The sequence below is a fragment of the Macrotis lagotis genome, chromosome 4 (assembly GCF_037893015.1).
Source record: "Macrotis lagotis isolate mMagLag1 chromosome 4, bilby.v1.9.chrom.fasta, whole genome shotgun sequence".
NCBI lineage: Eukaryota > Metazoa > Chordata > Mammalia > Peramelemorphia > Peramelidae > Macrotis > Macrotis lagotis.
Genome location: NC_133661.1, coordinates 82,613,149 through 82,630,585, shown reverse-complemented (window position 1 = coordinate 82,630,585; position 17,437 = coordinate 82,613,149). Strand labels below are relative to the sequence as shown.

The 17,437-nt window shown below is 38.0% G+C and overlaps 1 protein-coding gene across 1 annotated transcript in view; it reads left to right on the top strand.

The window, feature by feature from the left end:
- Positions 1 to 2,313: 2,313 nt before the first annotated feature.
- Positions 2,314 to 17,437, top strand: part of KIF11 (kinesin family member 11) — a 71,760-nt gene continuing 56,636 nt past the window's right edge. The window contains exons 1-5 of the mRNA XM_074233360.1: positions 2,314 to 2,422; positions 2,540 to 2,639; positions 13,500 to 13,632; positions 13,919 to 14,016; positions 14,103 to 14,181. Of these exons, the coding sequence (XP_074089461.1) occupies positions 2,563 to 2,639; positions 13,500 to 13,632; positions 13,919 to 14,016; positions 14,103 to 14,181 (387 nt within the window). The 5' untranslated portion in view covers positions 2,314 to 2,422; positions 2,540 to 2,562. The remainder of the gene's footprint in view (positions 2,423 to 2,539; positions 2,640 to 13,499; positions 13,633 to 13,918; positions 14,017 to 14,102; positions 14,182 to 17,437) is intronic.

Genomic DNA, 17,437 nt, shown 5'->3' with positions numbered 1-17,437 from the left:
ATCACTAGAAACAAACTAGATGATTGCAATTACATTAAATTAAAAAGCTTTTGCACAGATAAAACCACTGTAACCAAGATCAAAAGAAATGCAGTAGGGGTGCTAACTGGACTTAATAATTACCTACCTGTGTAGCCTTGGGCAAGCCACTTAACCCCATTTGCCTTGCAAAAAAACTTAAAAAAAAGAAATGTAGTAAACTGGGAAACAATCTTTACAACTAATGTTTCAGACAAAGGACTTATTTCTAAAATATACAGAGAACTGATTTATATTTTTAAAAAAGCCATTCCCCAGTTGACAAATGGTCAAAGGATACCCAAAGGCAATTTACAGATGAGGAGATCAAAGCAATCCATAGTCATATGAAAAATTGGTCTAAATCATTACTTATTAGAGAAATGCAAATTAAAGCTTCTTTGAGGTACCGCCTCACACCTTTCAGACTGGCCAATATGACCAGAAAGGATAATGATCGTTCTTGGAAGAGTTGTGGAAAATCTGTTGGTGGAGCTGTGAACTTATCCAACCTTTCTGGAGAGAAATTTGGATCTATGCCCAAAGGGCAACAAAAATGTGCATACCCTTTGATCCAGCAATACCACTACTGGGTCTCTACCCTGAAGAAATGATGAAAAAGGGCAAAAACATCACCTGTTCAAAAATATTCATAGCACCCCTGTTTGTGGTAGCAAAGAATTGGAAATCAAGTAAATGTCCTTTAAATGGGGAATGGCTTAGCAAACTGGTATATGTATGGCATGGAACACTATCGTTCTATTAGAAACCAGGAGGGATGGGAATTCAGGGAAGCCTGGAGAGATTTGCATGAACTGATGCTGAACAAAATGAGCAAAACCAGAAGAACACTGTATACCCTAACGGCAACATGGGAGTGATGATCAACCTTGATGGACTAGCTCATTCCATCAGTGCAACAATCAGGGACAATTTGAGGGTGTCTGCAATGGAGAAGAACCGTGGAGTTTGAACAAAGTTCAAGGACTATTCCCTTTAATTTAGAAAAAAAAACCTGATATCTTATTGTCTGATCTTATCTCTTATACTTTGTTTCCTCCTTAAGGATATGATTTCTCTCTCATCACATTCAATTTGGATCACTGTATACCATGGAAACAATGTAAAAACTGACAAATTGCTTTCTGTGGGGGTGGGGGTGGGGGGGGAGGAAGTAAGATGGAGGAAATTGTAAAACTCAAAATAAATAAACGCTTTAATTAGATGTGGCATCCAGGGTTTTGAAGCATTTTGACTGTTAACTCATTGGAGAAGAAGGCTGAAGGGAGGAGGGTCTGGAAGTGGCATCAAGGGTCTTGGAGCATTCTCACTGTTAACTCATTGGGGAAGAAGGCAGAAGGGAGGAATCGTCCAGAATGACTCATATTGCAAATCTGGGAGAGTGGGGTGGGGGGAAATGATCCCTATAGGACCCTATTTTCCCACATGAGAAACAAGGAACCTGGGGGGGGAGGAATATGAGTTTTGCGGGAAAGTTGTTGAACCGTTAATTTCTATTGAACATTTAGGGGGAAATAGCTACAAGGTAGTTGGCGATGAAGGACAGGAGTTCAGAGAAGAAACTGGGGGTGGCTAGAGAACATCCAGAGCTTTTGGAGGATCGCAACGCTTCTCCTGCAATTACCCGTCAGTGGAGGAAGCCATGGGCCGGATGCGGAGAGATTTTACATTAATGAAGATTGAGAAAAAGGGCGCGGGGTGCGGAGCTTCTCTGTCCCGGAAGCCGGGGGGGAGGGGTGCGTGTGGCTGTAGGGACCGCGGTCGGGAAAGGTGAAGAGACACTCCGATTAGGAAGGTCAAGAGCGGCTGCCAGAAATCAAGCGCCTGCCCCGCTGCCAGAGAAGCCGCGACACCACACACTTCGGGGCAGCACATAGAGAAACCAGCCGCCCCGAGGTCCAGAAGAGCGGACGAAGCCAGGCGGAAATACGGCGGCGCGCAGGGCAGGACGGTATCTGTAGGAATGACTCCATTTCCTGCCAGTTGCCGCACTGACGCCTGGGGCTTGTAGTAAAAGACGGAACACCGGCGTCTGGGCGGGAGTCAGACTCAGTTTGGTCTCTCTTCGCTTTTAGGAGTCTTTCGCAGTAAGCGCAGCAAAGTGTAACGATGCACTTGGCTTACGTTCCTTTAAAAAGAAAATTGCTCTCCTACTCTCGTTCGCCTTTCCGGCCGCCCGCCGCGGTCGGTGTCGGTCCCTTTAATTTAAATCAGTTTCCCGTGACGCCTTGAGCCCGGGGCCCTTGTGATTGGTCCGGAGACGTCCCCCGTCCGAGATTCAAATCGTGGCGCGTGAACGGTTTGTTCGGCCCCGGGAGCGGGACGCTGGTCCGGAGCGGCGTTAACGAGAGGCTTCCCTGAGCCCGGGGGGGACCCCGGGGAGGTGAGCGCCCCGCCGGGGCCGCGGGCGGGTGGGACTCCCGGCCTCGCGGGGGGGAGGGGGCCGAGGCCGCGAGCTGTCCCCGCCGACCCGCCCCTGCTTCTTCTGGCCCCGCCGTAGGTGTCTCCGCAGCGAGGCTCGCCATGGCCTTCCAGCCGAGTTCCGTGGGCAAGAAGAAGGACGAGAAGGGGAAGAACATCCAGGTGGTGGTGAGATGCAGGTAGGGGCGCCGGGCCCGGGGCTCGGGTGGGGCTGCGGCCGGGCGGCGCCTGCGCACGGGCGGGGGCTGACCTCCGCACTTGACCCCCGGGCTGGGGGCGCAGGGCCGCCCCGCATCTGAGCGTGTTTGTGGCGGCGCCGATTGGCGCGGACCCCCCTCCACCCCGCGTCTGCGGCCTCGTGGTGTCTGATTGGGTGGTTTTTGTTGATGGTGGTTGTTCTTGAGACTGAACTTGGAGTTTTTGTTCCAGAACCCAGGACGTAGCAGATGCTTAATAAATGACGTTTGTTGATGGATCTACTTTTATTACTATTAGTATCAAACGTTTGTCCGATTAATGATTATTTTAAGGACAGCTGGTTGGTGAAGCGGGTAAAACTCCCAGCCTAGAGTGGCATTTGCCATCTCTGTTGACCACGGGCAGATCATTTAGCCTTATTTATAAAATGGACTTGGAGAAGGAAATGGCAAGCCATTCTTTGCCAAAAAAAAAAAAAAGCTTTGTGTCCCTGGGCTAGTGATCTCTTAATTGCCTGAAAAAGAACTAATTTTACTAAAATCTAGGAAACAAACTACATCTCTGGTAGGTTAAATGACCCGGTCACACTTGGGAGTAAACATCAGTTGAGTATTTCAACACAATCTCTTGACTCCAAAGTCAGGGCTCCTCCTACTTTGCCAGGATGACATAGTAGGACAGATTTCTTTCATTCATTCATTTATTTTAAAGGTTTTATTTATTTTGAGTTTTACAGTTTTCCCTCTAATCTTACTTCCCCTCTCTCTGGCAATTTACCAGGCTTTACATTGTTTCCATGGTATACACACATTGATCCAAATTGAATGTGATGAGAGAGAAATCATATCCTCAAAGATGAAAAATAAAGTATAAGAGATAGCAAGATCAGACAAGATATCAGTCTTTTTTTCCCCTAAATTAAAGGTGATAGTCCTTGGTCTTTGTTCAAACTCCTCAGTTCTTTCTCTGGATATAGATGGTATTCTCCATTGCAGACTGCCCCAAATTATCCCTGATTGTTGTGCTGATGGAATGAGGAGTCCATCTAGGTTGATCATCACCCTCATGTTGCTATTAGGTTGTATAGTGTTTTTCTGGTTCTGCTCATCTCACTCTTCATCAGTTCATGCAAATCCTTCCAGGCTTCCCTGAATTCCCATCCCTCCTGGTTTCTAATAGAGCAATAGTGTTCCATAACATACATACACCACAATTTGCTGAGCCATTCCCTAGTTGAAGGACATTTACTTGATTTCCAATTCTTTGCCACCACAAACAGGGGTGCTATGAATATTTTTGTATAAGTGATGTTTTTGCCCTTTTTCATCATCTCTTCAGGGTATAGGCCCAGTAGTGGTGTTGTTGGATCAAAGGGTATGCACATTTTTGTTGCCCTTTGGGCGTAAATTTTTTTTTTATTTAAAGGGAAATTAAAGAGCATTTATTGCACATATTTTGACTTAATTATGGGGTGGGTAGGTGGTCCATGTCGGCTAGAGTGGCAGAGTCAGGAAGATGAGTTCAAATCCAGTTTTGGATACTAGTTAAGTGGCCAGATCATTTAACCTCTGTTTGCCTCAGTTTACTTTGCTGTAAAATAGGGATAATAACAGCCAGGGTGGTCAGTGACGATCAAATATGAAAATTTTTGTAAAGCTTCTGGAGCTATGTAAATTCTAACTTACTCCTTTTGAATTATGTAAGAAGTTGCACATTTTACTTATGAAACTAATTCTTTCTCAATAATAGTCATATTTACATAAGAGGGAAAAATCAAGAACAAAAAGTGTTTGAGAGACTGTGAGTCTAGTGAACGTTTATAGATATAAGGAATGGAATCTCAAAAAAACCAGATTGGAGGTTAGATAATGAAGAGATGCTATTGGAAGCAAACTATGTAAGAATAAGGAAAGGAATGATATCAAGAGAGGTTAGGCTCCTTTTCAGAAGATAGTGGAGCAGAGAAACAGTAACATGATTTCAAGGTATAATGATGTAGAACAGTTAAAAGTGCATGATCTCTTTTCTCAGTAAAGTATTATACAGGGTCCTCAGGTTTACATCTGTTGAGAAATAAATTGAGAAAGAAAGGTGTGTGGGGGCTTGAATAAAAAGTAGGTTTGGAAAAATTTCACTGATAGAGAATTGACTTGACTCTACCATTCAGCTCCACCTTGATCCAATTCATCCTTTAAAAACATGGTTCAAATACTACCTCCTCCAATCATTTAGCCTTCCCTTAACCTTCTCAAAACCCCTTGTCCATTATCAGGGGATTCAAGAGTATATTTGGGGAATAAGGTAGGTGGGAGGTAGATTATGGTTGGACTTGTGCTTTAGGAAAATCATTTTGCCACGGCTTGTCAATTTCATCATTGCACCATCTCTTCCATCCACATAATTTCAAATTTTTTTGTCTATAACAGATGGAACAATTCATAGCTCCATATCAGTCTCCCCACAGCATTGGTCTATCATCTTTGTGAATCATTTATCTTCATCAATTTAGATATGAGGTGAAATCTTTAAAATATTAGTGATTTGGAGAATTTTATCATAAGATTGAGTGTTAGCTGCATTATCCTTTTGAAAATTCTTTGTTGGGGGGGTGGCTAGGTGGCTCAGTGGATAGAGCACTGGCCTTGGAGTTAGGAGTACCTGAGTTCAAATCCGGCCTCAGATACTTAATAATTACCTAGCTGTGTGGTCTTGGGCAAGCCACTTAAACCCCTTGCCTTGCAAGAACTTTAAGAAAAAAAAAAGAAAAGAAAATATTTTGTTCATCTCCTTAGACTACTCATCTTTTAAGACTTGGCTTTCAGACTCATATTTTTACCCATTTCCTTTCTACCTTGACTATTTAGCTTTTATTGGAGATATTCCATGCAAATCTGTTTTCCTCAAACTAATTTCTTTTTGTATAAATACCTTTTAATTTTATATAATTAGAATTGTCTTTTATGGTCTCTTCTTACTCTTCCCCCTCACACCTAAAAAACATTGACCTGAAAGATTTCTCTTTCCATTTTTATAATGCAATCTTTTACATTCAAGTTCTTATCTACTTGTGTTTTTTCTGGTATATGGTGCAGTAAACCTAAATTCTGTCAAATTGCTCATTGTTCAAACCCTAAATTAATATGTTACTTATCCAATCAGTCTATTCCACCCATCTACTTTTCTATTGTTTGATTTGTACTAAGGAATTTTTATGATTGTTATTTAATGTTATAGTTTTTAATACCTGGTATTGCTCTACCCCTTTAATTATTTCCATTAAGTAATGTTTTATAATAGTATTTACATAAGTCCCTAATATCTTAGGATGGTTAACTTTCAAGATTTTTTAAATGTATTTTGTAGCTATCATGAGAAGATTTTATTTCATTTCCTCCCTTTCTTTGTTAGTACTATTTAGAAATAGTGATCTGTGGATTTATTTTATATCATGCCATTTTAATGAAGCTTAATTGCCTTGAAAGTTTGTTTGATTCAATGGGTTGGTAGTTTAATTTTTTAAGTTTCCCTTCTGTCTTCACAGATGCCAATGAATTTTTAAAAATTATATAGCTGGGAAGCCTGCAGCACATTGGGAAACTCTGGGTACTGAGGGAGGAAGTAGGGAGGGCTCTCCAAGGCTTGACTTGGAGCCTGTGGTTCAGTAGGGACTTCTGGGCCTCAAAGATGCCTAGGAGAGGGGTAGGATCAACTCTGGTGGCAGCCTTGGAACCCTTGGCCCAGGTCTGTGCCTGGTCCTGACTGAGGTCTCCCTTAGCCTTTCACTCTCTTTCCACTCCCAAGAGGAGACTTTTTTGTCTTGCCCCCAGGTGTTTCCTCTGGTTGTTATTGACCAGCCTTTCTGGACCAGGCAGATTGACATCCAAAATAGAGGTTTGTTTCAAGTTGAAAAAAAAATTGTATACCTGTCAAAATAGATTCCTACATCTTTCCCTATCACCAGGAGAAGAAAATACTTCTTGGAGAGTAACTAGCTCTTGGAGAGCTAGTTAATTATAAACATATTTTTTTCAGTTTTCTTTTTTTTGGTTAATTCTTTTTCTTCTACCACAAACCCTTTAAGATTGAGCAATGGATATTTGGTATATTGAAGTCATTAAAGTCTTAATTTATGCCATAACTTTTTATGCCATAAGATAAATTTATGCCAAAAAATTTCCCATAGAGGAATTGTTTATGCATTGAGCAAGAAACCAAAAAACCCTACAAAACAAAAATGGGGAGGAGGAGGAAAACCCAGGATTAGTCCAGCATAAATAGTTTTAATCAGTTGCAATCTTATAATAAAGTCTTTTAAAATGCTATCAAGACTCCTAATTGACCCAGAGATCCCACTCCAAGGTGACACCTCTAAGGAAATCAAAGATTGAAACAAAGGTCTAATATAGACTAGAACATTCATAGCAACACCTTTAATGGAAGCAAAGAACTAGAAACAATGTGAGTACCTGTCTTATAGACAACTAGTATATGAGTGTAATTGAATAATATTGTATTGTAAGAATTGACAGACATAAATTTAAAAAAGCATAGTAAGATTATACAAAGTGATAAAGAATAAAGACAAAGTAAATGAAAATATCAATAAAAGAACACAGTATGAAGAAACTGAGAAGCCAATAATGGTTCATTCTGGACAACAAATAAAGATTCCTTCCTCCCTCCCACTTCTGCAGATTTAGATTATGATTGAGATATAATCTCTGCCTATTTCATCAAAAGACACCACTGATTTTCCTTATTTATTTTCTTTAGTCCAAATTCAATTTTGGTGGTTGTGGGAAAAGAAGCATGGGGGAGGGGGGGAAATGATATTTCCAGAAATGACTGGTACAAAAATAAAATATCCACTTTTAAAGATTGTCAAATAGAAAAACAGTGCTTGTAACATGATATAATGGTTAGGGTCAGAAAAGTAGCAGTCAAATAATCATACATTTTACTCTCCTCCTTTGCTTCATTTCTTTTTGGAAATCTTTATTTCTTTCTTGAGTGGCTTAAATATGACTTTGTGTTTTGTTCGTACTTTAAAAGTATTTGTGCATTGTGAGTATGTAGATATTGACACATGAGGCACACAGTTCTTGTTGGATTGAGTTACCCTGAGTAGTTAACTTAGACCCTTTGATCAGTTCCCCCCACTCTCCATGAAGATCATAACCTATTGGGGCAGCTAGGTAGTGGGTAGAGCACTGGCCCTGGAGGACTTGAGTTCAAATGTAGCTTCAGACACTTAATAATTACCTACCTGTGTGACCTTGCGCAAATCACTTAACTCCATTGCCTTGCAAAAAAAAAAAAAAAGATAACCTATTAGCACAAGTCCCCAAGCCAGTTCTTGTCTATGTCCTTCCCTAAATCTGCTTTGATGAAGTTGGCCTTAGGCTCCCTTGAGTTTTCTTGATATCTGGCAAGATGAAACATGAAGGCAGACCTTGGTGTTGCCTGAAAGCTAGGCCTGTCCATCTTTATTTTTTCTGGTCATATGTTTCTATGATGTATTTTAGGCTGTTCTTCCACAGTAAGTACTAAACTTTTAAAATTTTTAGTTAAACACTTACTATGTGTTCTGGAAACAAAGTCAAAAACAATTTTAGGTACTTAGATTTTAAATGTGAAGAAAATTTGTATTATATCCCCTTTTCACACATAGCTTGTACTTCATCTGTCAGTCAGCATTCCCCAAATGCATTCTATAGATCAGGGTCTTTGTACTATGTTGTGGGGACACAGGAGCACAGATGTAGAATAAATACAGAATAAACACCAATCAAACAGTAGCCATTTATTATGTGCCAGGAACATGCTAAACCTTAGGGATACAAAGAATAGCAAAAGACTGCTTGATGAGTTCATTCTAATGGGGGGAGGCCACATGAGAAAGATGGGATGCAAATAAATTGGACAGAGAAGAGGGAAGGCACAGGAAAAAGTTTCTTGTAGAAGATTTTAGGGATTTTAGCTGAGACTTGTAGGAAACCAGAGATGTCAGGAAACAGAGATATGGTTCCAGTCATGTGGAACTGTCAGTCAAAGTGTCTGAAATCAGGAGATAAGTGTTTTTGTATGAGCAAGAAGGTCTCTATGTCACTAGATAAAAAAATTATAGGGAAGAAAGTAAAATCTGGACAGGAAGGAGTCTTCTAGTTTAAGATTTATGCCAAAATAATAAAAAAAAGATTTTATTTTTGATTCTGGAGATAATCAATGGAATTTAACTAAATAGGGTCTATGTTTTAGGAAAATCATTTTGACAGTTGGTGGGGGAAGATTTGAGGCAGGGAAACCATCAGGCATCAATATAAATAGTCTAATAGTGAGGTGATGAGGGCTGCCAGCAGCTGGTGATGGCAGGGTTAGAAGAGAGAATACATATTTTGGAGGTAATATTAGGACTTATCCATTGACTGGATATGGGGTGGTGTAGGTGTAGGGTGAGAGAGTAAGGTGTCTGGGATAACACCTAGATTGCTACCTTGAATGACTGAGAGGATAGTAGTGCCATTGTCAATAAATGGAAAGTTTGGAAAGACAAAGTATGGTAAAGATAATTCAGTTTTAGATAAAATGAGGTTACAATATCTTGGATATCTAGTTTGAAATGTCCAAAAGACAGTTGGAGTCGATTTTAGAGTTCAGTAGAGAAGTTAGGGCTGAATTAGTAGATCTTTGAGACATCAGAGATGGTAATGAAACCATGGAAACTGAAATATGTGATTATTTGACTACTACTTTTCTGACCCTAACTATGAAATAAATATCATGAAATAAATAGAATAGAACAGGGCTCTCTAACCTTACTTTTAAAAGTTTTTAATTGTAACAATAGACAATATATTTTGATTTGACATTCTGGTGAGAGCCCTGCAGTAACTTGGCTTTATTTACTAAAACATTTAGTAAACCCAGAAGAGGCCACATATAACTGTACTATGGGGCTGCATTTTTGGACAGCTCTGGAGTAGAAGAAAAGAGGACTCAGGAAAGAACCTCTCTGAGGGACACCTGCCTTTATAGAGTCTGACTAAGAAAAAAATATTGAGAAGGAACCAGAGGCAAGTAGGAGGAGAATCAAGATAGTGTAATAGCATGTAAACCTAGAGAGAAGAGAGCTAGAGAAGAGACTGACTGGTGATGAACAGTGTTAAATGTTAAAGAGAGGCCAAGGATAAGGTTTGAAGAAAGACCATTAGACAAATTAAAACAACCCTGAGATACCAACTCATGCCAGCTCATCATATTGGCCAAGATAACAAAAATGGGAATATGACAAATAGAGAAAGGAATGTGGAAAAATAGGCACACTGATGCATGTTGATGAAACTGGGAACTAGTTGAAACATTCTGGAAAATAATTTGGAATCACACTTCAAAAAGTTATTGATCCAGCAATATCATTACTGTACTCCCAAAGAGATCAGTAAAGAAGCACATTCTTTTGTAGGAGCAAAGAATTGGAAATTGAGAGGGATGGGCATCAGCTGGGAATGGCTGAATAAGTTATGGTGTATGAATGTGATAGAATACTATTACATAGTAAGAAGGGCAGAGTGGAATGATCTCAGAAAAACCTAGGAAGACTTTGGTTAATTAATATGAACTGAATTAAACAGAACCAGGAGGATAATTTAAGCAATAACAATAATATTGTAAAAATAATAAACTCTAAATTACTTAGTAATTGATTCAAATACAGTGTTCCAAAAGACTTATGAGGAAACATGTTCTCTACCTCCAATAGAAAGTGGAAGGAGTCAATGTAAATTGAATTGTTTTCTTCCCTCCCTCCCTTCTTTCTGTCATTTTTCCTTTTCCTTCTTTGACAAGGCTAATGTGAGAATTTGTTTTGCATGATTATGCATATTTGTAGTGGGTTTATATGCCTTTGCATGGGGGAAGGGGAAAAAATTTGGAACTGAAAATAAAGTTTAATTTTTTCAAAAAAAGAGTCATTGGATTTTGCAACTTTGAAAAAAGCAATTTTGTGAGATAAGAAGCTAAACTATAGAGAATTTAAAAAAGAGTGAGAGGAAAGAAAGTAGAGACACCTATTGTAGATGGCCTTCCCAAGGAATTTAGCCACAAAAAGGAGGAGGAGAGATATGGGAGGAAATTTAGTCAGGGTGGATCAAGTAAGATTTTTTTGAAGATGAGGAAATGGGCTTTTTTTTTTTTTTTTTTTTTTTAGCAAGGCAAACGGAGTTAAGTGGCTTGCCCAAGGCCACATGGCTAGGTAATTATTAAGTGTCTGAGACCGGATTTGAACCCAGGTACTCCTGACTCCAGGGCCAGTGCTTTATCCACTGCACCACCTAGCCGCCCCGTAAATGGGCATTTTGAAAGATAGTATTTTATTTTTTTTCCAATTCCATGTAAAGACAATTTTTAACATTCATTTTCAAAAAATTGAGTTCCAGTTTTTAATCTTCTTCTCTCACCTCCCTCATCTCTAAGTTGGTAAGCAATTTGATGTAGGTTCTAAATGTGCAGTCATGTAAAACATTTCCATATTAGTCATGTTGTAAAAGAAGAAACAGACTGAAAGAAAAATAAAATGAAATTCGTATGCTTTGATCTGCATTCAAGTTCATCAGTTCTTTCTCTTGATATGTTTAGAATTTTCTATCATGGCTTAACCCTACTAGATCTAAAATTATATTATAAAGCATCAGTCATCAAAACTGTCTGGTATCGGCTAATAGAGTGGTGGACCAGTGGATAGACTAGGTGCAATAGCAGGAAATAATTATAGAGATTTGCTGTTTGATAAACTCAGAGTCCAGCTATTGGGCTAAAAAAACTCTATTCTGATAAAAACTGCTGGGAAAATTGGAACTTAGTATGGAAGAAACTTAGATTAGACTAACATCTCACACCCTATACCAAGATAAGATCCAAATGGATACAGGATTTAGACATAAAAACAATATTATAAACAAACTAGAAGATCAAGGATTACCTGTCAGATCTATGAAAAGGAAAGCAGTTTATGACCAAGGAAGAGATGGAGAACATCACTAAAAACAAACTAGATGATTTTGATTACATTAAATTAAAAAGCTTTTGTACAAACAAAGCCATTGTAACCAAGATCAAAAGAAATGTAGTAAAACTTTACTAGTATTTCTGACAAAGGACTCATTTAAAAAATATGTATAGAGAGAATTGAGTCAAATTTATTAAAAAAACAAGCCATTCCCCAACTGACATGGTCAAAGGATATGCAGAGGCAATTTACAGATGAGGAAATCAAAAGTATCCATAGTCATATGAAAAATTGTTCTGAATCATTACTTATTAGAAAAATGCAAATGAAAGCATCTTTGAGGTACCACCTCACACCTCTCAGACTGGACAATATGATCAGAAAAGACAGTGATCAATGTTGGAGGGATGTGGGAAATCTGGGACACTAATGTATTGTTGGTGGAGCTGTGAACTCATCCAACCTTTCTGGAGAGCAATTTAGGATTATGTCCAAAGGGCAACAAAAATATTCATACCCTTTGACCCAGCCATACCATTACTGGGTCCATACCCTGAAGAAATGATGAAAAAGGTTAAAAACATCACTTGTACAAAAATATTTATAGCAGCCCTGTGGTGGCAAAGAATTGGAAAGCAAGTAAAATGTCCATCAATTGGGGAATGGCTTAATAAACTGTGATATATGTATGTGATGGAACACTATAGTTCTATTAGAAACCAGGAGGGATGGGAATTCAGGGAAGCCCTAAATGATTTTCATGAACTGATGCTAAGCAAGATGATGAGAACCAGAAGAACATTGTACACCCTAACAGCAACATAGGGGTGATGATCAACTTGAAGGGTATGCACATTTTTATTTCCCTTTGGGCATAATTTCAAATTGCTCTCCAGAAAGGTTGAATGAGTTCACAGCTCCATCAACAATGCATTAGTGTGGGGCAGCTAGGAGGCCAGTGGTAACTATTAAGTTACCTAGCTCTGTGGCCTTGGACAAGCCACTTAACCCCATTTGCCTTGCAACCCCCTCCCCCCCAATAAGAGTATCCTCCTGCCTGTTGGGATGAATTTAAATGGGGTATCCCAAAAGTTTTTGGCCTGTTTTGAGCTAATGGCTTTACATTTTCATAAAGTTATCCTTGAGAGAGTGTTCAGAGAAGAGTGGTCAAGATGATGAAGATCTTCTTACCACAATTAGCGGAATGTGATCATTATCTTCACCTGGTTGAAGAGCTGTCACAGTCTAGAGGAGTTAGACTTGGTCTCTTTGGCTCCCAGGAATGGCAGGAAATGATAGAGGCAAATGTAGTCTTAATGAAAGGAAAAATTATCTAACACTTTGACCTGCCCAAAAGTGAGTGGAGCTGTTTTAAGAGGAAAGGATTAGTTTCTCTTTGTGGGAAGTTTTTAAGTAAAGGTTAGATGTCTGCTTGCCTGGTCTGTTGTAAAATGTCCCAACTCTGAAATCTTATCTAATTCTCATCAACCATTCTGATACTTGGATCTTTCAAACCCAAACATGGCCAAATATAGAATTTTGGAGATCGGTGAAACTGGAAGTTTTAAAGGTGGAGGTTGTAAAGAAGGTGGTGAAATATAGTAAAAGGTGGTTTTAGAGAAGCTTCCTGAAGCATTTGTGAGATTTGAGAGTTTGGGTGTAGGTAGAAAGGGAACCAACCTCTAATAAGCTTAGCTTAATGCTTTTTGACCTTGGACCACAAGATAATAATTAAAACTGGCATGTACACACTGACTTTTATTTTACTGTCATAATTACTTAAAAAAGAAGTAATGGATATTTAACGCTTATAAATTAATTTGTTGTTCCTTTTTAGGCCATTTAATGTGTCAGAGCGAAAAGCAAATGCCCATTCTGTGGTGGATTGTGATACTTTTAGAAAAGAAATCAGTATACGTACTGGAGGAATGACTGACAAGACTACAAGAAAAACCTACACTTTCGATATGGTATTTATTTTTATTTTTATGTAATGCTTTTTCTTAGAGTAATTAAAATTTTCACAACAACTCTCACTCTTGATATAGTTAGTTATTGCTTAATCCTATCTAACTTTTAGGTAATTGATATCTTATTATCTAGAAGAATTTATAGAACTCCCAAATTCATAACTATGAGAGTGATTTGCCATTGGAATAATTAAACTGCTAATGTATTGTTATTATTTGAGATTGCTACTAATAATGTGATATACAATTAAAAAGGATTTTTTGTGTTTTCTGGATTTATTCCTAGGTTTTTGGAGCATCCACAAAGCAAATTGATGTTTACCGAAGTGTTGTATGTCCAATTTTAGATGAAGTTATTATGGGATACAATTGCACTGTTTTTGCGTAAGTAGAGTATTTATTTGGATCTCACAAAATAATTAAAATGCATACTTAAATAATTTAAATATACTTAATGTTTATATTGACAGATATGGCCAAACTGGCACTGGAAAGACTTTTACAATGGAAGGAGAAAGGTCACCTGATGAAGAATATACCTGGGAAGAGGTACTTCTCATTCTTATTAACAGTTTAAAAAATGTTCATCTTTAATGTTCAGCTGAGATTTGACTAAATTTTAAGGGCTTTAACACAAAGATAAGATCTTGTCATAGGTGCTTTAATCTTAATTCCAATAGAGTGAACTGGATTCTTGAACATTTGAAGAAAAAAGCCAGAGGAATTATATATGCTCACAGTTTCTGGCTTGTTAGAGACTTTTCCAGTGTCTTTGACATTATTATCCATGACTATAAGATCCCCTCTTTTCTGGTGACCTGGAAGGTGGGGCATGCCTTTTCTTCTTCTTTTTTTTTTTTTTTGTATTTTTTTCTTTCATTTACATGCAAAGATAGTTTGCAACATTCATTTTTTGTAAGATTTTGAGTTTTCACATTATTTTCTCTCCCTCCCTTCCCCAAGACAGCAAGTAATCTGATAAATTTATACTGGAACAATCATGTTGAAGATATTACCATGTTAGTCATATTATGAAAGAAAAATCAAAACTAAAGGGAAAAACCAGGAGAAAGAAAATACATTTTAAAAAGTGAAATACTATGCTTTGATCTGCATTCATACTTCATAATTTTTTCTCTAAATGTGGATTAAGTTTTCCAACACAAGTCTTTTGGAATTGTCTTTAATCATATTTCTGAGAAGAGCTTGATTATTATATATTGCTGTTATTGTATACAATGTTCTCCTGGTTCTGCTTACTTCACTCAGCATTAGTTTATGTAAGTCTTTCCAGATTTTTCTGAAATCTGCCTGCTCATTATTTCTTTTAGCATAGTATATTCACATAACACAACTTGTTTAGCCATTCCTCAGTTGATGGGCCTTCCCACAGTTTCCTGTGCTTTGCCACCACAAAAAGAGCTGCTCTAAGTATTCTTGTGCGTGTGGATCTTTTCTCCTTTTTTTTTTATCATCTCTTTGGGATACAGACCTAGTAGTGGCATTGCTGGATCAAAGGGTATTCAGTTTTATAGCCCTTTGGACATACTCCCAAATTACTCTCCAGAATGGATAGAACAATTCACAACTCTACCATTAATGTCCCAGTTTTCTCACATCATCTCCTTCATTTATCATTTCCTTTTTGGGGTGGCTGGGTGGTGCACTGGATAGAGCACTGGCCCTGGAGTCAGGAGTACCTGAGTTCAAATCCAGCCTCAGACACTTAATAATTACCTAACTGTGTGGCCTTGGGCAAATCACTTAACCCCAATGCCTTGAAAAATCCTAAAAAAACGAAAACAAAAATATTATTTCCTTTTTCTGTCATATTAACCATACTGATAGGTATAAGGCTATACCTGAGTTATTTTAATTTTTGTTTCTCTAATTAATTGAGTTTTAAAGAATTTAATATGAATATAGATAGTTTTAATTTTTTCATCTGAAAACTGCCTGTTCATGTCCTTTGATATGTCATTTCTTAATTCCTTAAATTCCCTATCAATTATTTTATCCTTGATGGGAAATTTGCTCCTTATGCTGTTTGTTTCTCACCTCAACACCTGTACTGTATTGGACTCCAGCTCTTTGGAATGGGGGTATCTTTGGGATTAAGGGAAAGAAGCCTGAATCCCTCCTTGGACTGAGATTTTTATTCTTTGTACCTCTCCTAGTTTTAATATCAGGAAATGGATCTTGGATCTCCCATTTGTTCCTCCTACTAGATGCTGGGTCCCAGTGGTATAGACTATACTGAAACACAGGTCTTAACTCTCTCCAAGGCCAATCTATACCATTCATTAGAGCATTCTATGTGTATTTTAAATGTTTTTATGAGTTAATATATTAAGAACAGGGGCAACTAGGTGGTGTAGTGGATAGAGCACCAGCCCTGGAGTCAGGAGGACCTGAGTTCAAATTTGGCCTCAGACACTTAACTGCTACTTAGCTGTGTGACCTTCAGCAAGTCACTTACCCCCATTGCCTTGCCGAAAACAAAAACAAAAAATATTAAGAACATACTATTTTAACCTAAAAAAAACCAACAACAACAAAAAGGGGCAACTTAGGTTGGAGCAGTGGATAAAGCACTGGCCTTGGAGTCAGGAGTACCTGGGTTCAAATCCGGTTTTAGACACTTAATAATTACCTAGCTGTGTGGCCTTGGGCAAGCCACTTAACCCTGTTTGCCTTGCAAAAAAAAAAGAACATACTATTTCAAGTGTTATGATAAGCCAGCTTTTGTGCAGTGGCTTGAGGATCTCATCACCGAAACATTCCTTATTTCTGTTGGTAAATGCATTCTAGTTTCCAAATAAACATTTCATTAATAAGTGGGAGACTATTTGTATTTCACAACTTATTTTATGGATTATATTTTTTACTTTAAAATGTTCATTGGAGGGGGCTGCTAGGTGGCACAGTGGATAGAGCATCGGCCTTGGAGTCAGGAGTACCTGGGTTCAAGTCCAGTCTCAGACACTCAATAATTACCTAGCCGTGTGGCCTTGAAAAATCTAAAAAAAAAATTTCATTGGAAATTTTCATTTATATATTACTTTTAATTTCTGAATGTATTCCTTTCCCTTCTTATTGATTCAACTCATAAAAAGAAAAAAGAAGGAAAAATAAGAAAAGAATAGTTGAGGTAAACTTAACAGTGTTGTTCTAAACTCATAAACTCTTCTGCAAAGAAGGGAAGATGCATTTTTCTTACCTTTGGGCATGAACTTGCTGGCCTGCTTTTTAAAATTGGCATTTTTATCTTTCTGAGTGAGTGATTTCCTATAGAAAGACCTTTTCGTTGTGTGAACTTTCTCCATTTCTAGGCCATTATTTTAATTCACCCAGAATAAATTTTACATGTAATAAAGGATGCACTTGACTTTTAAAATATTATAAGCTGAAGTCTTTACAGTTTTCAAATAAAATGAAGGATAAAATCCAAAATAAAAATATTTGTGTATGTGTATTTTCACTTTACATACATATATGTTTGTGCTTTTATAAAAATCAACATTGTCACTTGTCTGAGTTTAAAGTTCTTTATTATTTTTACATAGAGATATTGTCTATGTTCTCACTCTGCTTTCTTTTCTCTGCCTTTCTTGTGATAAGTCTTTTTTTTTTTTTTGGCAAGGCAGTGGGGTTAAGTGGCTTGCCCAAGGCCACACAGCTAGATAATTATTATGTGTCTGAAGCCAGATTTGAACTCAGTTACTCCTAACTCCAAGGTGGTACAGTTTTATTAACCGTACTATCCTGTATCCTTAGGAGTAAAAAGATGAGTCAAATCTGATCC